The 22,576-nt window shown below is 50.0% G+C and overlaps 2 protein-coding genes and 1 non-coding gene across 34 annotated transcripts in view; 2 read left to right on the top strand and 1 right to left on the bottom strand.

Moving 5' to 3' along the window:
- Window positions 1-6,941: 6,941 nt before the first annotated feature.
- On the bottom strand, window positions 6,942-22,359 carry Armc6 (armadillo repeat containing 6). Of its 17 annotated transcripts, none has more exons than XM_048795307.1 (9): window positions 22,233-22,355; window positions 18,575-18,672; window positions 17,507-17,636; window positions 16,318-16,400; window positions 13,669-14,242; window positions 11,178-11,323; window positions 9,884-10,015; window positions 9,448-9,585; window positions 6,942-7,675 (listed from the first exon to the last, which is right to left on the bottom strand). In XM_048795307.1, the coding sequence occupies exons 3-9, from the start codon at window positions 17,625-17,627 to the stop codon at window positions 7,463-7,465; spliced, it is 1,407 nt and encodes a 468-aa protein (XP_048651264.1). In that variant the 5' UTR covers window positions 17,628-17,636; window positions 18,575-18,672; window positions 22,233-22,355; the 3' UTR covers window positions 6,942-7,462. The 17 variants fall into 17 exon arrangements, with proteins under 17 accessions (XP_048651264.1, XP_048651262.1, XP_048651274.1 ...); XM_048795305.1 differs by having other exon boundaries at window positions 22,153-22,302; XM_048795317.1 differs by having other exon boundaries at window positions 6,942-7,669; window positions 22,040-22,301.
- Window positions 10,873-10,944, top strand: Trnat-agu. The gene has a single exon. It is a non-coding gene; the product is annotated as a tRNA-Thr (tRNA).
- Window positions 22,088-22,576, top strand: part of Sugp2 (SURP and G-patch domain containing 2) — a 32,802-nt gene continuing 32,313 nt past the window's right edge. For 13 of the 16 annotated variants that reach the window (XR_007344379.1, XR_007344375.1, XR_007344374.1 and 10 more), the window contains exon 1: window positions 22,088-22,213. Coding sequence is in view for 7 of the 16 variants with exons in the window: in XM_048795301.1 (XP_048651258.1) it covers window positions 22,198-22,213 (16 nt within the window). In the remaining 9 variants the exon portion in view is untranslated. The other 3 variants (XM_015489288.2, XM_048795299.1, XM_048795300.1) reach the window with 3 other exon arrangements.

The raw sequence follows: 22,576 nt of genomic DNA, 5'->3' as shown, positions 1-22,576 counted from the left end.
CCCCGCCTCGCGCACCCCCAGTGCGCGCCACGGGAGGGGTACACGCTGGGTTTCGATTGGCTGCTCTGTGACTAATCAGCGCTGGAGACGGTAGGAATTGGCGGGCATGAAGCGGACAGACAGCCCGTGAAGCCAATCGCTGAAGAATAGAGGCAGGGCTACTGGGAGAGGCTCTGGTCCCCCGGAGTGTTCCTGCAGGGTGCGAGGTCCTGGGAGGCAGGGCCCTGAGCAGGCGAGGATTGGAGTCTTGGCAGAAAACCAGCAGTCCTAACTACCAATCACTGAGCACCGAGGGCGGGGCTCCAAGTAAGCGGGCGCGACTGGCGGGGCAGAGGTGAGAGGGACGGAGGGAGTAGCCTGAAGAGCAACAGTGATTGGCTGCTAAGACGAAGACGGGCAGGCCCCGCGGCTAATCGTAGCAGCCATGGGCGGTGCGCCAAAGGATTCGCGGGTGTGTGTGGGGGGTAGTGTAAGGTGCAGTTTGACCCGCGGTGCTGCTGCGGGAGGTGGCTTTGGACGCCCCGCACTGTCTCCCGAGGCTCCGGCGAAGAGTCTGCCCTCTGGCTACCCAGCGCAAAAGTGGGGCCTCCTACTCTGACCGTGAACTTGGACCTTAAAAGCTGAAGGATTCTTGGATAATCCTTCAGCCCTTTCCTCCCCTGCAAATGACACAGAGGGCAGAAACTCGCTGGAGGTCACCCAGAGCCGCCCTTTGCAGCTCGGGGTGGTGTGCAGACGTGGAAAAAAGGAGAGTCCTACTGAAAAGCTCTGTGTGATTCCTGAAAGTGCCTTTAAAAAAAATTAAAAAAAAAAAAAAANTTATAAGCCAGCTTTTGCTTCTATCTTCTGGTGAAAGCCTTTGACCCTCAACAGGTCACGTCTGGCCTGTGAGCCTCACTCTGTCTGTGAAGTGGGTTCATGGCATTTTTTTGCACTTGCCAGCAATTTAGGGAGACACCTGCTACCCTGTCCTCTCAACTGTTAGCTAGCAACACCTCCCCCAAGCCCTCTCTGTTCTTTGAATCACCAAGTGTACTCCTTTAATCTTCAGGGCAGAGAGGTTACCACATTGGCTCTTATTTCCTCCAAGTGCAGACTGGGCTTGGTGGAGATCAAGTTCAGAACAAGAGAATCTTGGGAGGAAGCAAGGTTGAGCTTAATAAGGGTTCACATTTCAGAGCTATGTAAACCCCTTGCTCAATGCTTGATCCACAAAGTTTCAAACTGGAAGGATGTTTCAGAAGTTCACACTGTGAACGTCACTGGCCTAAGGCTACCATGTAACTCCTGACAGTTCCCATGATTTTCCCACCTGGGCTTCTTCTCCCACCTGTGGTTTGCTTTCCTGAAGTCTCCAGGCCCTGTTCCTCATTCTGTCCTCTGGGGAAGACAAGGAAGCTGAGGTTTATTAAACATCTCCTGGTGTCAGGTCCCAGTTGGGTTAGGATAGGGTCTTCCCCAACACCATTTCCCAACCTTCTCTTCCAGGTGTAGGTGACGGCACCCACTTTGCAGATAACTAAACTGAGTCTCTCATGGCCAGTGTTCCTTGGTGAAAGAACCAAGGGCTGGGTTCAAATCCCTGATCTTTTTGCCATGCTGGGGACTGAACCCAGGGCCTTATACATGCTAGGCAATAACTCTACCAGTGAGTCACAACCCCAGCCCTGAAAGTGCCTGACTTTTGAGTTCAAGCTTTCTCCTCCGTGGGATCCAATGACATCCCTGTTGGGCCTCCTCCCGCTAAGCCTAACGTTTCAAACTGGAAGGATGTGACAGATGTGAACTAACTCAGTCTTAACCACAACCCCAAGATGTCGAAGCGACCACTGACAGAAACCAAAACACAGGTCAAGCTCCTTGTCCAAGACCGCACAGCACTTTAGTTATCCGATCTAGACATGAGTTTCCAAAAAGCAGATTTTCACAGAGTAAGACAATACCAGAGAACTGCCACTGGGGACCTGAATTACCTAGGTTAGAATCCTCTTCCAGTCACTGGTCCACTGGATAACCTTGGGCAAACACTTGTGAGCCTCAGATTTTCTCATTTGAAAAATAGGAAAATGTGCTGAGCCTGTAGGTTGCTTAGTATACCTAAGACTCCAGGTCTTCTGTTCCCTTGTCAGCAGGCTGGCAACAGCCAACTCCCTGCCACCCTCCAACCATGGCAGCACTGGAGGAAAAAAAAAAATTGATTTCTACACCTTGATCTTTCCTCTTTGAAATTGCTTTCCTTGGGGAATTTATAAGCCAGCTTTTGCTTCTATCTTCTGGTGAAAGCCTTTGACCCTCAACAGGTCACGTCTGGCCTGTGAGCCTCACTCTGTCTGTGAAGTGGGTTCATGGCATTTTTTTGCACTTGCCAGCAATTTAGGGAGACACCTGCTACCCTGTCCTCTCAACTGTTAGCTAGCAACACCTCCCCCAAGCCCTCTCTGTTCTTTGAATCACCAAGTGTACTCCTTTAATCTTCAGGGCAGAGAGGTTACCACATTGGCTCTTATTTCCTCCAAGTGCAGACTGGGCTTGGTGGAGATCAAGTTCAGAACAAGAGAATCTTGGGAGGAAGCAAGGTTGAGCTTAATAAGGGTTCACATTTCAGAGCTATGTAAACCCCTTGCTCAATGCTTGATCCACAAAGTTTCAAACTGGAAGGATGTTTCAGAAGTTCACACTGTGAACGTCACTGGCCTAAGGCTACCATGTAACTCCTGACAGTTCCCATGATTTTCCCACCTGGGCTTCTTCTCCCACCTGTGGTTTGCTTTCCTGAAGTCTCCAGGCCCTGTTCCTCATTCTGTCCTCTGGGGAAGACAAGGAAGCTGAGGTTTATTAAACATCTCCTGGTGTCAGGTCCCAGTTGGGTTAGGATAGGGTCTTCCCCAACACCATTTCCCAACCTTCTCTTCCAGGTGTAGGTGACGGCACCCACTTTGCAGATAACTAAACTGAGTCTCTCATGGCCAGTGTTCCTTGGTGAAAGAACCAAGGGCTGGGTTCAAATCCCTGATCTTTTTGCCATGCTGGGGACTGAACCCAGGGCCTTCCAAGTAAGGCAAGTGCTCTACTGCTGAGCTATGTACCCAGTTCTGCTCTTTTCTACTTACGGGTCACAGGAATTTTAGTAAGAGACTCAAGCTCCCTGCCTCTGTTTCCCAGTGCAACATTAATGAAAGGGAAGCAAAACATTTACAATGGTTTTGTGCTCAGTAAGTGCTGGCTGAATGCTAGTGATAGATACATTGTCATTTTCTAGTGCTTTATGGACATGGACCAGCTACAGGGGTAGGTTGCCAACCAACGAAGATATCTATGTTGGAAGAACCCCAGCTCTCAGCACCCAGCCTGCCAGACCTTGCGAGGGAGGTAACAAAGCTCCTGGAAGGTCCCATGGCACCCTTGGGGACAGTGCCAACGGAGGCAAGGGTCAGGCAGCAAGCCAGCACCATGCTGCCTCTGCTGATGGTGCCAGAGGCACTAGCTGGGCTCTGGCTTCTGTTCCCTTGTCGGCAGGCTGGCAACAGCCAACCTCCCTGCCACCCTCCAACCATGGCAGGCAATGCCCCTTGGCTCCAGCAAATGACACCCTCACCACAGGCACCTCAGCGGAGTCCAGCTAGGATGCCCAGGATCCCAGATCTTCTGCTTGCATGGCCCTGGGCAAGACATTGCCTACCTGCTTCCCAGTTTCCTCTACCTTCAGGGATCCCAGGAATCATCTTACATGACAGTTGTGGATCAGGGCCAGGCCCAGGATCACCTGAGGCCAGAAAGTCATTTGCCCAAGTTCAGCTTAGCAAGGTTGATAAAGGAGGGGCACGGAGGAGGGCCAAGCTGGGGTCTCAATCTTGTATGGCCCTTTGAATGGGGGTGAGACTACTTCTTATATGGAAAATGGGATTCACACTCCAAGCCTCTCAAAGGCCGGGAAGGCAATGATGTTCTGTCCCAGGACCCTGGGCCCTTCCCTGGCTGGAGGGAAGCATCCTGAACATAGTACTGATGGCTGTGAGGCCAGTCCCAGGTCAAGGTGGTCCCACTCAAGTCTCCCAAGGCTCAGAGAAGTCAGGCCACTTGTCCACAGTGCACAGAAGTAGAGGTGGTCGAATATGCTCACCCCTGCAGCAAGGTCCCCCTCAGCCCATGTCTCTATGTTGTCAACAGGGACAGCAAGGGCCGTGTGCTGGGTGGGTCCTCTGAACCAGGTCTTACTGGAGGCTGTGACCATGCAGTGACAGATCCAGCCTGTGTTCACATAGGGAGCTGAGACTCGTGGAATAGAGGTGACATGTCTAAGGCTGCTGAGCAGGGATGGGGACACTGGCCTGCTGACTCCAGGAGAATATGGGGTTTTCAGCCCCTTGTGCCACCTCACCCAACGTGTCTATCCAAACGTGCTCTGAGCCACACTGCTGAAGACTCCCATTTCCTAAGGCCCCAGGTGAAACAGACTGATAAGGTGAAGCCAGCTCCTCCCAAAGAAGCTGGCCAGGAGCCAGTGGAGGACGTTGGAGCCGCTGGCAGGGCCTTCCCTCCAACCACACAGTGTTCTTCTCTAGTTTATTCAGGTGCAGTTCAAAAATATGTATAGGAAGCTGGAGCGCAGCGGGGAGGGGAGCCTGCGGGCAGCAAGCAACAGGGGGCCATGTGAGACAAAGGGAAGGGTTTACACAGGAGGTGACCTTGGACAGGGTCAGAGGCCAGAGGTGGAACACATGGGGTGATGTGACAGGGGTCTCCCTGAAAAGGCAACATAGGAACTGAAACCTGGTGGCAGGTGGAGCCAGTCAAGGGAGAGCTGCAGAGGCCGTGGGCTGAGGCGGCCAGTGCGGCTGGCGCAGAGTGTGGCGCAGGGTGAGGAGCTGTGGGAAGGCAGGGCGGGCAGTGGGCCAGGCCTGGGTCAGGCTGCCCTGTGGGCCACAAAAGACTACTTGGTTTTATCTGGGGGGCACCTGGGAGCCATAGGCAGACTGGGAGAAAGACTGGGGCATGACAGATGAACAGTGCCAAGGACTGTCCAAGGTCGCACACGTCTGTTCCAAAAGCCAAGCCAGGGTAGCCTAGGGCAGGCACAAGATCCTTCACACAGATCCTGGTGAGTCCCCTGAGGGAGGGGGACAGGGCAGAGTGACCCAGTCTGAGGCTCAGGTCTGCCCCTCTGGGCTGACTGGGGCTCTTCCGTGCTGGGGGTGGGGATTTTGACACTACAAGGAGATGGAACCAGGGTGACTTCCCCCTCCCACCCTACTCCAGCTATTTGCATTGAATGGTTTCCATGAAAACCAAGGTTCTTCTGGTCACGGACTGAGGGAATTCAGGCCTGCCCAGGCAGGGTAGGGGTGTGGCAAGGCTGCGGGTGGGCTGGGAGAGCTGGAGGGCCATGAGAGGGGTAGGGGCAGAGGGGACGGGGGGGAGGGGAGAGGCCTGGGCAGGAGGTGGGGTGGCACCCACTGGAGAGCCCCAGGTTGTTCTGACCTCCATTGAACTACTGGGGTGACCTCAGTGTGACCTCTAAGCTGGCTTCAGAGCAGGAAAATTAGGGTCTACAATATTTTGGGGGATCCCAAAACACCTGGGATGAAGGATGAGCACTGGGGGCAACAATAATGTCCATCCTACAGATGGAAAACCAAGGGTCAGAGAGGAGAAACAGGCTGCCAGAGACACCCCACCCCAAAGACCATGACACTGCCAGTCCTCCTGGAGTGACAGGGGTAAAGCTGGCAATGCCTGGGAGCAACCCCAAACATGCCCACCCTAAATCTGTAACAGGGGTTCCCTTGATGCTTTGACTATGTCCCTTGTGGCTTTGAAACTAATGTTTTTTTTCTTTTTCCCAACCTTCTTTTCCCTAAACTTCTCCTCCCTGATCTTCTATCTCTCCTCCCTAATCTCATTTTCTCTGAATCACCTCTATAAAAACCCCTCTGTTCCTGCTGATGGGCAGAATCACAGCCTTTGGGACAGGAGTCCCCTGTGTTTCTCCTTTGTTGGCAAAGCAATAACCCTTTTTCCTTCTTCTCAAAACTGTGTCCTCATTAATGGATTGGCATCGGGGATTCCAACACCCCTCAGAAGGGATCTATCACCTCCAATTCCCATTTTTTTTTTCTTTTTGTCAGTGCTAGGGTTAGAACCCAGGATTTCTTTTATAAATACTATGCAAGTGCTCTAGCAATGAGCTACATCCCCAATCTTTTTTTTTTTTTTTTAACTTTGTGTATGTGGTGCTGAGGATGAAACCCAGTGCCTCACATGTGCCAGGCAAGTGCTCTACCACTGAGCCACAACCCCAGCCCCACCCCCAGTCTTTTTGGAGACATGGTCTAAGTAGTCCAGGCTGGCATCAAATCTGTGATCTTCCAGCCCTGGCCTCTATAGGTGCTAGGATTATAGGTGTGTACCACCATGCCACTCCTCATTTTAAGAGGATCAAAACTGAAGCTCAGCCAGGTGCAGTGGCACACACCTGAATCTCAGCGACTTGGGAGGCTGAGACAAGAGGATCACAAGTTCAAAGCCAGCCTCTGCAACTTAGTGAGAACCTAAGCAACTTAGCAAGACCCTGTCTCAAAAGAAAAAATAAAAAGGGCTGGGAATGTGGCTCAGTGATAAACTGCCCCTGGGTTCAATCCCCAGTACCCCTCCCCACTAAAAGAAACTCTGAAGCTTAGAGAAGTCATGTCACTTGCTCAAGGCCACAGAGCTGAGTTTAGGGTAGGAAGGCGATCTCTGTAACCCCCCAGAAACAGTACATGCTCATAAAAGTGAACTTGATCAAGGACTCAGGAACCTTCCTGATTCAGGACAACATGTGACAAAATATCATATATTCCAAGCTGCTCCCAAAACCTCACGGCCTCTCCAAAGGTCCTTCCCTCTCCAAGTTGTTGAGATCAGTGCTGCAGTCCCCACATTCAGCTGAGTTACAAAAGAAACCCCTCCAATGGTCTTTTATTATCAGGCACCACAGCTGGCCAGATCCTCAAGACAGATGAGCCTTGATCCCCGCCCATAGCCAGCAGAGGGAGGTGTCCAGGACCCACTTGACAGGTGAGAAGAAAGAGGAAGAGTTCTGAAGGAACTTATCAGAGCAGGTGTGAGAACAGTCCCAGAACTGTCTGAGACTGGTTCACAGCGCTAACTTCAGATAGGACAGTGGGCAGTAGAATGTGCCCTTTGCCCCCAAGAAACGCTGAGAAGGAACTTCTGATAGGCAAGGGCATGGGGGAGGGGCAGGACTGTGGCTGCTAGCTGGCCTGGGGACACAAGATCCCAGGAGCTGCTTTCTGCCTGGTCCATGCTTCCTCAGCCCTGCAGCCTTTACCTGGCACCCGAGAGAGGACAGTGTTTGCCATAGGGGAATATAATATGGGGGGCAGAGTGGTGGGACACAGATCTCCCCTCATTTCTATGTCATTCGACTCACCCAAGGTCACAGCCTAGACTGAGCCTGGGTTCATGGTGCCAGGTTACCCTTCTGGCCTGTCCACAATTCTTGCAGCTCAACTCGGCAGCCCAGGTCCCGCAGGGCGGCCTTGGCCACATCCTCACAATCTCGGTGGGCCGCTCGGGCCTGTGAAATGAGTGCCTCAGCCCCCAAGTCCAGGATGGGCTTGGAGAAGGCTTGGCTTCGGGATACCAGGTTGCGGATCAGCATGCAGGCCTGTTTCTGGAGGAGAGACACTATGAGTTTCTGGGAAAGATGGATACCTATTATATATGCTGTGTAAAGAGTTATTCTGTTTTTTGAGGGGTACTAGGGATTGAACCCAGGGTGCTTTACCACTGAGCTATACCCAGCACTATCTAGCTCTCTAGCTATTTTGAAAAGGGGTCTCATGAAGTCGCTGAGGCTGGCCTCAAACTTGTGGTCCTCTTGCCTCAGCCTCTACAAGTCACTGAGATTATAGGTATGTACCACTGTACCCAGTTGATGTGATTATTTTAAAAAAATACTTTTTCAATCCCCAGTTAAATCCCTGAATATAAAAACCAGAGAAACAGGGCCAACTGTATATTGTTACTCATTTGGTGGGCATCTGTAGCCTGCATTTTCTGTGTGTAGGTGTGAGGGACTGCCCTAAAGCATCCCAGTGTGGTGGGGCTCCTGTCACTAACAGAAGAGCAGATGGGAAGCAGGGAGCAGGAGGGTCTGCCAGTCAGAGTGAGAAGGAGTAGACAAGGTGATGGGCCAACCCAGAGGATGGAGCCCCAGAGTGGGGATCAGTGAGAACAAAGTCCCCGTGGCATCCAGCCTGGTATGGTTTTTATTTTTTATTTTTTGGTATTGGGGATTGAACCCAAGAGCATTTACCACTGAACCACATCCTCAGCCCTTTTTTGAGACAGGGTCTCACTAAGTTGCTTAGGGCCTCTCTAAATTGCCGACTCTGGCCTTGAACTTATAGTCCTCCTGTCGCAGCCTCCCAAGTTGCTGGGGTTACAGGTATGCACCATGGCACCCCACCCAGCCTGGTGTGTTTAAGGCCCCTGTGCTGGGAAGAGGAGAAGTGGGGAGGGGCCCAGGACCACAGGGAGGCGTCTAGTTCAGGAAGGAGTGAAAACGATGATGAGGTATAGACGGTGGGTCCCACAGCCAGCAATAAGATTGGCAGTCCAAGGAGGGGCTGGTAGCCTCCCCAAATCCCAGGCAGAGTCCCCTTTGTGCTACCCACTTCTCCTCCTCCCCAGGTCCCCCTAAAGAGATTTTCAAGAAAGTAGAAGAGTAAATGTAAAAGAGCAAAGGGAAGCTAGACTTGATGGCACATGGCTGTAACCCCAGCTACTCAGGAGGCTGAGGCAGAAGGAACCTAAGTTTGAGGCCAGCCTAGGCAACTTAGCAAGACTCTGTCTCAAGAAATAAAAAAGGCTGAGGATGTAAATCAGTGGCAGAGCATTTTTGTAGCATGATTAAGGCTCAGGGTTCCACCCACAGTACAAAAAAAAGAACAAATGAACAAACATGGTTAGGAGAGAAGATGCCCCAGAAGAGTTCAGCATTGGTTAGAAGATGGAAAGGAAGGGTTGAGTGCGTGGCACGCACCTGTAATCCCAGTGGCTTAGGAGGCTGAGACAGGAGGATCGTTAGTTCAATGCCAGCCTCAGCAACTTAGTAAGACACATCCAAAAGGGCTGGGGATGTGTCTTAGTGGGTGAGTGCCCCTGAGTTCAATCCTCAGTCAAAAAAAAAAAAAAAAAGATGAAAAGGAAGAGGCCTTGTGGGCTCAGGCTGTGGTGGAGACATGGGCAGGGAGGGCCTGCTCTCACCTGTATGTTGGCCTCCTGCCCCACACCACTGCCTGCCCACCAGCTTCCTGTCCCCCCAACACCAGTCCACCTACACACAGATCTCCTGCCTCTGCCCCCATACCACTGCAAGTCAGCCTCCTGCTTGCCCCTCACATGCCCCCACCAGCCCCCCACCCAATCCACCCCTGTCACCTGCACGCCAGCCTCCTGTGGGTGTGCCTTCATGGCCTGCAATGCGGCCAGGGCCCCGCCCGCCTCCATGATGACCTGGCTGTTCTCTGGCTTTCGCAGGGCCAGGACACACAGGGCAGCACAGCTCTGCTCACATACCTGTGGGGATCAGTCATGGGTGAGAGGCGGCGGAGACAAGGCAGATGGACTCCCTCCTTCCCACCAGCCCTCATGGTCACCACCACCACTGAGGGCACTGGCCTGGCTGGATCTCAGGTAGCCCGGGTGCTCACCCCAGGACACTCAGGCCAGTATCTGAGACAGAGTCCTGGCCCCTTGCTCACCTCCCCTGGCCATGGCCCTGCTGAGAAGTGAGGAAGAGCAGAGCTCCAGGTGGACATGGAAACAGCGGGCCTCCAGCCGCCAACCCCACTCCACGTGCCCCTGAGGTGGATACCTGGGGGTTGGCCAGGTGCTGGGTCATGGCGGCCACGATGGACTCTGTCCCACCGGCGCGGACAATGGCATCCTTCACATCATCGTTGCCCGCGATGGCCCGCAGGGCGCTCAGCACTTGCTTGACAAGGTCCTGCACAGAAGGCAAGGCCTGGATGCACCCAGCCAGGTCCTCCTGAGCTGGGCCAGCCCTGAGCCTCTGGGTTGCTACATTGTGGGAGGGGTCTTGAGGAAGGGCCTGGGGCTGTTGGTCTGTTTGAATGACGGGTGTAGCTGTCCTGGGGAATGTGGGTAGCCTTAATGGCACAGAGAAGGGAAGGGAGGCTTCTAGAGGCAGACACCTGGGCTTAGGCTACTTGTGTCCAGGTAGGACATCTGGCTTACTTGATCACCCCTCCCTTCTAGGGATAGTGAACATGTGACTTGGGCCCTGGGTTCCATCCTCAGCACTATTTAAAAAAAATAAATAAATAACTGGGACTGCCAACTTCTGGGACAGAGTTGAGAGGAAAAGAAAACCGAGGCTCCATCCTGGGACTGTCAAGTAAAATGCCTTCCCTCCTTTGCTGGGGCCAGTTCTAACTGAGCTCTTTGCTACTACACAGAACAAGTCTGGCTGTCACAGCCAGGTGCCCCCGGGGCTTTTCTGTCAGCCTGCCTTGGACAGATGCATGCTGGCTGCAACCTGGGCCAAGCACAGGGAGAGAGGCTGATAAGCAGCTGCTAAATGATGGAGCGATGGTAGAGGACTCCCTTCCTGTCCCACAGTAGGTAACAGAGGCAAGCACCACATGCTATGACCCGGCCCTGCCCTGGTGAGCAGATTCCCCCATCCTCTTCCACCCATTCCTTCCAGAACATAAAATGGTGCAAAAGGACAGCAAGGTAATCTCAGTAACTTGGGAGGCTAAGGCAGGAGGATCACAAGCCCGATGCCAGCCTGGGCAACTTAGTGAGACCCTGTCTTAAAATAAAAAATAAACACGGGCTGGGGTTGTGGCTCAGTGGTAGAGCGTTTGCCTAGTATGTGAGAGGCCCTGGGTTCCATTCCCAGTACCGCCAATAAAAAAAGGCAGGGGTGCAGGTTTGTTTTGCTCTGCAACTTTAGTTCCTGTACTTGGGTCAGTAAAAAGAAAACTGTACCATAGTTCCCGGGTTGGCAGATAGTACCAACTTATTCTGACGGTGGCCTATCCTGCTGGCTGGGACCCAGAGGGGCAGGAGCCTTCGTTGCAGGAAACAATAAATCAAACCCAAGCCAGGGGCCATACATCCTCAAGGTTCTAGGTCCCTACCTGGTGGTTATTACAGTTGGCTAGAAGGGTCACCAGGATGCCAAGGCCCCCAAGGTCAACTATTTCCTGACAGAACTCATTGCGGACAGCCAGGCGAGACAGGGTGCTGCAGAACTCACTCAGGACACTGGGGTTGTCGGAAAAGCCTGGAGGGAGACAAAAAATGCACTGTTGGCGTTGGGAGAGACCCTAGGAAGAGGGAAAGGGACCTCGGCTAGGTGAGGCCCTTGATCCACTAGTGGAACCCAGTACCTCTGCCTCAGAGGATAGCTGCCTGCACCAGAAAGGCCCCAGGAGTAGACAGAAGGGGCATCTCAGGCTGGCGCTGCCCCCTGCTGGTCGCTGATGGAGAAGAGGGGAGAGCGTCCCTCCTCCACCCTTCCACCCCTGCGCTCTAAATAAATTCCAGACCAACTGATGGTCTCAACTAAAAAAAGAAAACCATAATAGCACCAAAATAAAACATCCGAGACTATTTTTATGATCCTGGGGTGGGAATGACAGAATAAGTGCAACAGAAAACCACAGAGGGACACACAGACTGAGTTGACGGGCAAAACACCAGTGTCCCAGACGAAGTTTGAGGTTCAACGTGGGGAGCAGATGCCTGCTCTGGCGCCCACAGTGCAAATGTTTCTCATTTTTCTTCCTGCAGCACTGGGGACTAAACCAGGGCACTCTATCACCAAGCTACATTCCCCAGCCCTTCTTTTTTATTTGAGAGAGGGTTTCCCAAAGTTGCTTAACTGGCCTCAAACTAGCAATCCTGCTAGGATAATAGGCAGGTGCCAGCAAGCTCAGCAAATATTTATTTATTTTCTTATTTTAAAAAAATTCATTCTACTTAGTGACACATGACAGTAGAATGTATTTTGACATATCATACATAGATGGAGTGTAACTTCCCATTCTTGTGGTTGTACATGATGTGGAGTTACACTGGTGGTGTATTCATATGTGAACATAGAACAGTTATGTCCAATTCATTCTACTGTCTTTCCCATCTGGCAAATATTTATAACTGATACAGAGGAGCTGGGCGTGGTAGTATACACCTGTCACTCCAGTGACTCGGGAGGTTGAGGCAAGAGGATCTTATGTTCAAAGCCAGCCTTAGCAACTTAGCAAGGCTCTAAGCAACTTAGCAAGACCATGTCTTAAAATAAAAATAAAAAACAGGTTGGGGATGTGGCTCGGTGGTTACGCACCCCTGGGTTCAATTCCCAGTACCACACACAAAAGAATAGTAATAATTGATACAGAGCTCTGGGATGGCCAGTGCATGTGTCTACTGGGTCTGGGTCCCAGAGATCCCTCCAAGGCTGATGTGCAGGTATTCTGTGGATGTGGTCACCAGCCACAACCAATTGCTGTTAAGGAAGGAACTGAGATGACTCTAGACCATGTGGATGGGCCTCATCCAATCAGGAGAAGGCTTTAAGAGGGAAACCAGATTATCTGAGGAGAAAAATATGGCCCTGGGGCTGCCTGGAAGTCTCTACCCTGTCCTAAGAATTGCAGCTCACAATACATGAGCCCATTTTTTACACAAAGTAACTTCAGAGATTGGGGGTGCAGCTCAGTGGCAGAGCATGTGCTCAGCATGTGTGAGGCCCTGGTTCCATCCCCAGCACCAAAAATAGAAAGGCTTCATATATACATATGCTACATGTCCTCCTCTCCGGTGCCAGCCTAATTCAAGCTCCCATAGACAGACAGGAAAGATGAAACCTACCCAGAAAAGCAGCTCAACTTGTAGTCAGGACCCATTCTCAGCTTCTCTGGAGGTGTGCAGGGGCCTGAGGCAGGCCTGGCTCCCTGGCAGACAGGCCTGGCTGCAGAGCCAGAGCCACAGGGCAGGCAGGAGAGGAGAACTCATTCTTCCAGCACCTCCTGTGTGCTGGACCTCTGTCAGGCCTTTGCTGGTAGGTGTGGTGGACATGGTGAAGGACAGAGGCTTTAGGGTCCAAAAGTCAGGGTATGGCTTCCTATGGCCAGCTCCCTGGTCACCCTGCACAATAATCTACAGCCAAATATGAACAAGAAAATGTCAACTTTCATCTTGGACTGACTCGGGAAGGCCGGCAAGACTCCCCGACTCCTGCTCTTTAGGGAATTCCTCTTCCTCATCTTCTTCCATGTGGCTGGGCACAGTGGGCCACCTCCCTAAACATTTCCAGGGATGGGCAACGGACCCACTCCTGGCCAATGAATACTTGCCTGGAACTCTCCAGGAGCCACCAGGAAGCATAGATCCACTTCTATAACTAGAGTAGCCATGTAAGTGGGACTAGGCCAATAGAGAAGCCTGGACCTAGCCATGCCTGAAGCAGTCTGAAACCCTGATTCTTTCTCTTTCTTTCTTTGTTTCTTTTTGTTAGTTTGGTGCAGGGACTGAATCCAGGCTCTTGCTCATGCTGAGCACAACTCACCCTGGCCACAGCCTGCCTGCTGCTGTACTGTCACTGATCACATCAGCTGGGGCTCCTACCTTTGGCAGCCTCAATGAGCACCTTCAAGCCTCTGTTTTCCTGCACGATCATCTTGGCATGGTTGTGGGCGTTGCTGTAGGGCACACGAATGTCATCATCAAAGGTCATGATGCGGAGGGCCCAGCATGCCTCCCTCACCACATCAGCATGCTGGCCATGCTGGGCAATGGCACTGGTCAGCAGGGGTAGCACACCAGCCTTCACCAGGCCCTGCCGATTCTGCTCATGCTTTAGAGAGGCATGTCGCACGCAGCGGATCCCAGAGCAGGTCAGGTTGGCTTCATTAGCACTCTGGGCCAGTGTGTCCACCAGCAGCTGTAGGCCTTGGGCATCTAGAAGGTCAGGCTGGCCATCAGTCAGCATTGACAGGGCGTTGAGGGCCTGGAGCAGAAGGTTCTGGTCTCCTGCAGCAGCCAGCTTCCAGGCAGCCAGGATAATGGGGTAGGCTCCTTTCTGGGCCGCCAGGAAGCGGCAGGCTTTGTGCTGTTTGCACTGGTCACAGAATCGGGTAAGGTGGGTCGACACCTCTTCGGGGCTAGAGGAGGCCACAGATTTCTGCAGGTCACCCAGGGCCTGGGAGATAAAGAAGAAACTAGTGTCAGCTCAGCCCAGAGATGGGAACCCAGGGCCATGGTGACAGTGTCTGCATCCCTGCAGGGTCCCCTCCTCCAGGATCTGGGTAGAAGATGGAAATAATGTAGGGTCAAAATTTGCAATCTTCCCTCCTCAGACTTCTGCATGGGGGATTACAAGCACGGGGCCACCACTCCTGGCCATACTTATACTTTTTAGTGAGAAGGAAGGCCTCAGCTGTCTCAGGGTCCCTGCTAAGGAACTGCACACCTGTGTGTGGACATATTAAACATCCCACCCCTGGTTGACTTGGAGAAGCTGTAAGTGAACCCAGAAGTGAGGCCAGCCAAACAAAACTGACACAACTGCCATCGGTCCACCCTTAGAGGGAAAAAGAAGAAAGTCACCTTCATCAGATCTGCCCATCAAGATGTCTCTTTGCTGTACCTCTCATTCAGTCCCCAAATATTTACAGAGTACTTGCCAAATATACACGGTTGATTTACCCAAATATAGCTCTAAGTCATGTGGGAAACATGATGAAAGAAAACAATTTGAACAGGGCAGACCAGTCTCGCTGCCATTCAGCAACACAATCTCAGGACATGCCTCAGCATGAGCTCAAGAGGAATCTGTGTGCTTAGAGCTGATGAGATCATTGGCACCAGCTCAGGCAAGGGCAACTGGACAGAAACCATCAGCTCAAAGGGCTTTGATTTCATCTTAACACTCATAAAGGTCAAAGATACCTATGAGCCAGCCCTCCCTAACTGTGAACCTAAATTGAGGATATGTTATCACACAAGAGAATACTTAAAAAAATGAGTCTGGGGGCTGGGGTTGTGGTTCAGTGGTAGAGTGCTCGCCTAGAACGTGCAAGGCCCTGGGTTCAATCCTCAGCATCACATTAATGTAAAAAAAAGATATTGTGCCCACCTAAAACCGAAAATAAATATTAAAAAAAAAAAAACGAGTCTGGGAACCTGGGTGTGGTGGTACGTGCCTGTAATCACAGCAGCTTGGGAGGCAGAGGCAGGAGGATCTCAAGTTTGAGGCCAGCCTCAGCAACTCAATGAGACCCTCAGTGACTTAGTGAGATCTTGTCTCAGAACAAAAAAATTTAAAAGGGCTGGGGATGTAGCTTGGTGGTAAGGCACCAGAGTTCAACCCCCAGTACAAAAAAAAAAAAAAGTTAGGAGCTGATGGTGTAGCTCAGTGGTAGAGCTTTTGCCTACTGTAAGGTTTTGGGTGCCATTCCCAGCATTGCAAAAAAATAAAAATAAGGGGCAGTGGATATACCTCAGTTGGTAGACTGCTAGCCTCGCATGCACAAGGCCCTGGGTTGAATCCCCAGCACCACAAAAATAAAATAAAAAACAAATAAAATTCAACCTTACTAGCAAAGGGGGATGGTGGTGGGGACAACAAGGAGGCCATTTTCACAAGACCTCTGCAAGGTTGGTGCCAGAAGGATCCTTATGTAAGGACACATTGCCCTTATGCAGAGTTGGGTTTGCACCCAAGGTGTCTCCTCCAACTTGCTCTTTTTTTTTGGATACTTGGTCTCACCATGTTGCCTAGACTAGCCTTGAATTTGCAATCCTCCTGCCTCAGCCTCCTGAGTCACTGGGTTTACAGGCCTATGCCACCATGCCCAGCTTCAACAAGTGAGTTTAAATGTTTAATAGACTGGCTGTAAAGTGCTAATAAATGGTTGGTGTTCTACTGCCTTACATCCTCCTCTTGCAATTTTCTCTCTCTCTGGGAGGCCAGAAATGCTGTCCTATGCCACCCTCAACCCCAGGCTCCTTGAACCAGGGACAACCAAGAGCATGCTGTGGATTCTGACCTCAGATCATGGGCTCCATATGGAGCTCAGCAGCCCCCCAAAGGCTGTGCTGCACTCAGACTGGGACTCAGGGAGAGATGTGGCTGCAAACTCAAGCTGGCCAATGCACACCAGGCAGGTCACTGACCTTCAGAGCCTGCCTTCTGCCATGTGGAAAGGGAAGAGCTATCCACCAAGATTATTCCAAAGTGAAAAGGGACCTCTCACATGGGCTCCATGCTCCTACCTGTAAGATATCATGTGTGGGCTCCTGGGGTCCATCTGCAGAGACTTTAGGCACACTCTTTACAATGTTGCTCAGATCAACCCCTGTAAAGAGGAAGATAGGAACATTGAAAAAAAGAAGTGACAACTGTCATCCTCTGGCCTACCAGTGGAAGTCACACCTCATGTCCCTTCTGCTGAGATACACCTTCAGGAGGTCTTTCAGAGGTCTTCCCAGTGCTCCTTTCTGCTCGACTCCTCCCCAGGTCAGCCAAAGGGAGCAGAGTGGTAGCCAGGCCATGGCCAAGTGGGGCCATATCACCACTGCCATCTCTTTGCAGTGAGATGGCACTTCCTGCCTGGGAGAGGACAGGGGATCCCTCAGCCATTTCTCTCAGAGATCCCATTCTCCCTGGCCTTGTGCTGCCCCTACAGGAAGCATTCACTGGGTCAGACACTTCCAGTCACCCTGCCAGCCCCTGTCCATTGTCTATACTTTACTCTGTGCCCAAGAGGCTGACCTTTGAGACTGGAGCCTAGATCCCTTGCCCACTGGCTTTTGGCTGGGGATAGTGGGGATTGAGCCCAGAGCCATGCTCAGTGCCATCTGGCTCTTCAATGAGCCTGTCCAGTGGGAGCTAGAGTCAAGACTGGGGGCAGGAGGAAGGGAATGGTCAGTGGTGTTCATTTCTAGCAATCTGCCCTGCCTCTACCCAAAGACCTGGTGCTTATCAGAAGACTCCTGCCCAGAGCCCCTACTCCCTGCTGTGACCATCAAGGGTCCTGCCCTGGCTGTCATGGGCTCTAAACCCTGCCTACACCATTACAAATGGTCCCTTAATAAATACTCTCCTCTAAGGCTTGGTTTGGGCACACTATTTCCACAGCTGATGACTGCCATCACCTTCTTCCACTCTGAGCCCAAGTGGGGGTGCAGTGGGGCAGGTAGCCCTGCTTACCAGGGCCAGGTTAGGGAAAGCCATTTCAGGGAAGTGACAGTGAAAATGAGATCCACAAAGAGGATCCAGCCTCATAAATGACTCAGTGAGATGGAAGAAAAGAGAGGGTAGACATGATCACGGCAGGACCAGAGGGCCTGGCCTAACTGGGGCACCAGTTTCTCTGCCAGGCATGATGGGGTTATGGCAGTCCAGGCGGGATCCCAACACTCTTGTGTTTAAGAGCCGTGGACCAAGCCATAATGCCCTAACCTTGTGATTCAAACTGCTCCATGGCCTCCTTCACTGCTTCCTCTGGCCCCATCTCAAACTCCTCGATGTTCTCCTGCACAGCTGCATCAAAGGTCTCCTGGGTGATGCGCTTGGAGGTCATCTCTGTCTGCTGAGCAAAGTCAAGAGGAAAGCTTGTCAAGAGAGAGCAGGCAAAACACCACTTTGGGGGAGCACCTAGCCTTGGGATCAACCCTGGAAAAATTCTTATCACTAGATCATGGGTAAAGGGAACATCGCAATTTCCAAAGAGCTTTGAAAAACGCAAAAGAGAGCAGGGCACAGTGGCCCACATATGTCATCCTAGCTACTAAGGAGGCTGAGGCAGGAGGATTGCAACTTCAAGGCCAGCCTCAGAAACTAGTGAAGCCCTATCTTATAATAAAATTTTTAAAAAGGCTGTGGATATAGCTCAGAAGTAGAGAGCCCCTGAGTTAAAGCCTTAATGCCATTCAAAAAATAAATATATATATGAACATACACACACACACACACACACAGACACATATACACATATGTGTATATATGTGTATACATATATATTATATGTATAAAATGTCATTCTAATACTAAATACGTAATAATCATACTTTATTATATTTACACACATAATCTTATATATAATTATGCAATAAGATACCATTATATTACAGGTTGACTATCCCTTATCTGAAATACTTGGGACCTAAGTAGTACATAATTTGGGGGATTTTAAAATATTTGCATATAAATTATGAGATATCTTGGGGATGAGACCCAAATCCAAACAGAAAATTCTTTATACATCATATATACCTTACACACATAGTCACAGCCTGCAGGTAATTTTATACAATATTTTTAGTGTGTCCGTTTTGACTGCAACCCATTATATGAGATGAGGTGTGGAATTTTCCAATGTGGCCATGACAGAACTGAAAGTTTAAAAATTTGGAGAATTTCAGAACGCAGATTAGGGATGCTCAACCTGTTATATAAAATTTAAAAATAACAATGAATAATAATAACATAAAAAGGAGGGCTAAAGAAGAAACTAATAAAAATAGTTACCTGGTAGGGAAGGGAAAGGAACAGAAGCTGGATTATTCACTCTGAGTGTATCTTCTGGAATGGGATGAATTTGGAAGCCATATAAATCCTTTATATGACTAGAAAATGAAATAAACCAAAATAAAAATAAAAGCAATCCCTAAAAACCAAGAATGAAATTATGCCAACTAATCTGGGCTGGGGATGAGGCTTAGTGGTAGACTTCTTGCCAAGAATATGCAAGGACTGGGTTCTAGGCCCAGCACTGCAAAAAACAAAAAATCTCAATGAGCCAGATATGGTAGCAGGTATACCTGGCACCCCAACTCTCAGGATCCTGCTAAAGCAGAGGATCTAGCCAGCCTGGGCAACTTAGTGAGATCCTGTTTCAAAATAAAATAAAAAGAACTGTAGTTGAAGCTTGGTGGTAGAGTTCTTGCCTAGCATACTAGACTCTGGGTTCCATTCCCAGTACTGCAAACAAAGGAAAAAAGATTGTAAGATCATAGGCTGAAATAAGTAAAACCTCATAACTCCATCTAATTAACAATACTGTATATTGCATACTTGAAATTTGCTAGGAGTCGAGGGTTTTATGTTGTTTTTTGCTTTTGTTTTTCCTCTGGCAGTACTACAGATGGAACCCAGTGCTTCACACAGGGCAGATCTTAAGAGTTCTGACCCCATCATACACAAAAGATCTTTTTTTAAAACTTCTTTTTATTTAAATTTTTTTTCTATTGTAGATGGACACAATACCTTTATTTTTTATTTATTTTGTATGTGGTGCTGAGGCTCAAACCCAATGCCTCACATATGCTAGGCAAGCACTCTACCACTGAGCCACAACCCCAGCCCCCACAAAAGATCTTTATGTTAATTAGCATGACTGTGATGAATATTTCACAATGTATACATATGTAATTCTGACGATGTACAACAAATATACACAATATACTTATATATAACACAATGTATATCTCTATACTGAACCTCTATAAAGTTGGGGGAGGATCTCAGATCTCTTCCCCTTGTTTTGTATGTGGTACTGGGTATTAAACCCAGGAATGGCACATGTGAGGCAAGCCCTCTACCACTGAGCTATATATCCAGCACTCTTCTAAATTTTAGTTTGAAATAGAGTTTGGTTCTGTTGCTCAGGTTGGCCTGGAACTTGCAATACTCCTGCCTTTAGCTTCTTGAGTACCTGGGATGACAGGTGTGCACTACTGTGCTTGCTTGAACTGAAATTTTCTTTTTTTTTTTTTTAATACTTATTTATTAGTTTTCGGCGGACACAACATCTTTGTTTGTATGTGGTGCTGAGGATCGAACCCAGGCCCCACGCACGCCAGGCGAGCGCGATACGGCTTGAGCCACATCCCAGCCCCTGAACTGAAATTTTCAATATGAACTCTTGATATATTTTCTTTTAAGCAAACAAACCTCTAATGTTCTAATGATAAGAACAGAAAATGCCTAAAGGAAATGATATCATAGTAGCATTGAGCATCCTTAACACCAACTATGGTCTCTAAATACCATTTCCCATAGAATAGAATCCAGGGCCCCTGGAAGAATGGCTAATTCCATGTTTTGGCAGGACATAGATCTTAGGAGCTAGGGCATCTGGTAAGATCAGAAAGCAAGGAAGGAAGCAAATCCTAAGAGGCACCTATTAGCTAAAGATGAGACAAGCAAACTCTTAAAAAAAAAAAAAAATCCAGGGTTGGTAGTGTTGCTCAATGGTACAGTACAGGCATGCACAAGGCCCCGGGTCAGATCCCCACAAAAATACACAAATAAAAGGATCTAGTGTTTATTCTGCCTGTCTTATACAAGGGGGTCCCAGGTTAAAAAGGAAGGATGAGGAAAAGTTCTGCTTCCGATCCCAGCTGATCAGCCAAGCCAGGACAAATCTAGAGAATGCTCCCTACAGGCTGGCAAAACCATCAGGTACAAAACCAGTGAGGATGGACCCTGACAAGGGCTGGACAGGAAGTGAGTCTATGGCTTGATCTCACTTCCTCAAAAGAAAAAACAATATCTGTTTCCTGGCAAAGAGCAAAATTCACCTGTGAAATCATTGGTCCCAAACTTCAATGTAACTATCTGTCCAATGGAACTTTGTGTAATGATGGAATATTCTATATTTGTGTGGTCCAGTAAGGTAGCCACCAACCACAGGTTTGGGAGTGGGTGGTGCTATGGAGCAGTTAGTAGTGTGGCTGAGGAACCGTATGTGTAATTCTATTCAATGTCAATTCATTTTAATAAAAATAGGGAGGGGCAGAGAGATAGCTCAGTAGTAGAGAATTTTCCTAGAGTGCCTGAGGCCCACACTAGCAATTCCCTTTGCAATGCTTGGTAGCAGGCACACCTGGCTTCCACAAAGACAATGATGTCTTCACAGGCACAACTGGGTCATTAACTCCTGCCATACCCTTTGTAATTAAGTAATTAAGGGAGGACAGGTCTCAGTTCCAGAATCTTAACAGAGTTTAATAACTTTCTTCATTTTAATTGTTTTAATTTATCTGCCTTGTTTATTATAATAATACTGTTTCCATTCTCAAACTGGTATCAAGTTTCCATTTAAAATAGATCTCCCTACAGTAAAGTTGCAAGGAACACCTTATATCCTTCACCTAGCTTCATCAATCGTTAACCTGTGAGTGTGTGTGTGCATGTGCACACAGCTACTATCTGAATATGTTCCAAACATCAGGACCTCTTTCCTTCTAAAGACCAGTATGACCTCCGCAGTAAAGACCTCTTATGCAATTACAGCACATATGAATTTAACATGAGAAATCTAACATTGATAAAATACATGTGCACGCAAGCGATGGGGATGGAACCCTCATGAGTGGTCTATCTCCTTCCTGCCACACCCTCCCCCTCTACTCTCCACACAGAATCCAGAGAGGACCTTCAAAGCACACAAATATTACCTCATTCATTTGCTCAAAACCCTGCAATGGCTTCCCATGCCACTTAGAAACAACAACAACAACAAAAAACCCCAGTCTCCTTACGAGCAGTTTCTCTATGTATACTTTTCCAAACTGCATTTCCCTGCCTGATTTTCATCCTTCCAGCTACCCTAGGGACACACTTCAAAACCACTCCGGTTAAAACAGCCCCCCTCTCCTATCCCATTATTCTCTTTTATTATTTGCATAGCATTACCTACTCTAGAGCGACAAAATTCATTTATTTATTTGCTTATACCTTCTAGTCTCCTTGCCCTATTGCCTAAGACGGAGCCCGACACGTTGCTGGCACTCAGTACGTAGGTGTTGAAAGAATTTAAAAAAAAAAAAAATGCAAAGAAAGGAAGGCAGATTCGGTCCCCTAGCGGCTTCAGTAAGATTCCTTCCTTCCCCAAAATCAAGTTCTGAGGGCTTTGCCGCAGTCACCAGCCCGACCCCACAGCATCCACTCCCTAGTCCGCACGCAACAGGGTTCTTGGCCGCTGCTCACCCGGTCTTCGAAGCCACGTGGGGCAAGGGTGGGGCTCGCAGCTGTCACTGAAGGAACCAACTCTGGCCCGTTCCGGCCGCCGTACGAGCGCAGGCGCGGTGGCGCCGCCTCACCTAGGCCGTCTTTAGCTTGGCAGACAGCTCCCGGAGTAACTAAGGATGGCCACGATTGCAGGTAAAGTAAAAAGGACCACCTGGTGCGTGACGGCACAGCGTCTGTCGACTTGTCCGGAACGCTCAACGTAGTCGCCACCCCCACCAGGCTCTAAAAAAAGCGAGCAGCGCGCCTGCGCAGAAAGGCTCGCCAGCGGCGGCCTGCGCCTGCGCTCAAGGACTCGACAGCACCCTGCGCCTGCGCGGCGCGGCGCTGCGGAGACCGTTGGCTCATTTGCATGTCCCCGCCTCGCGCGGCGGCGGGTGAGGAGCCTGAGGCGGCGGCGGGGGCGGTTCCGCGCGCAGTGGGCTCGGGGTGAGGCCCGGGCCCCGGCGTTGTCGGTGGGTGGGCCCCGGGGTGGGGGGGCTCGGACTTGGTCCGGGC

The sequence above is a fragment of the Marmota marmota genome, unplaced genomic scaffold (assembly GCF_001458135.2).
Source record: "Marmota marmota marmota unplaced genomic scaffold, marMar, whole genome shotgun sequence".
In the NCBI taxonomy this organism is placed as follows: Eukaryota; Metazoa; Chordata; class Mammalia; order Rodentia; family Sciuridae; genus Marmota; species Marmota marmota.
Note: the sequence above shows the minus strand (reverse complement) of the source record. Positions and strands in the feature narration are given on the sequence as shown.

Bases quoted from the DNA above. Each gene is read 5' to 3' on its own strand.
- Armc6 (XM_048795314.1), bottom strand. From the start codon at position 17,627: ATGACCTCCAAGCGCATCACCCAGGAGACCTTTGATGCAGCTGTGCAG. The intron at 16,401-17,506 runs GTTAGGGCATTA...TCCTCTTTACAG, and splicing joins GGAGCAGTTTGAATCACAAG to GGGTTGATCTGAGCAACATT. The intron at 10,016-11,177 runs GTAGGGACCTAG...CCTTCTGTGCAG, and splicing joins CCAACTGTAATAACCACCAG to GACCTTGTCAAGCAAGTGCT.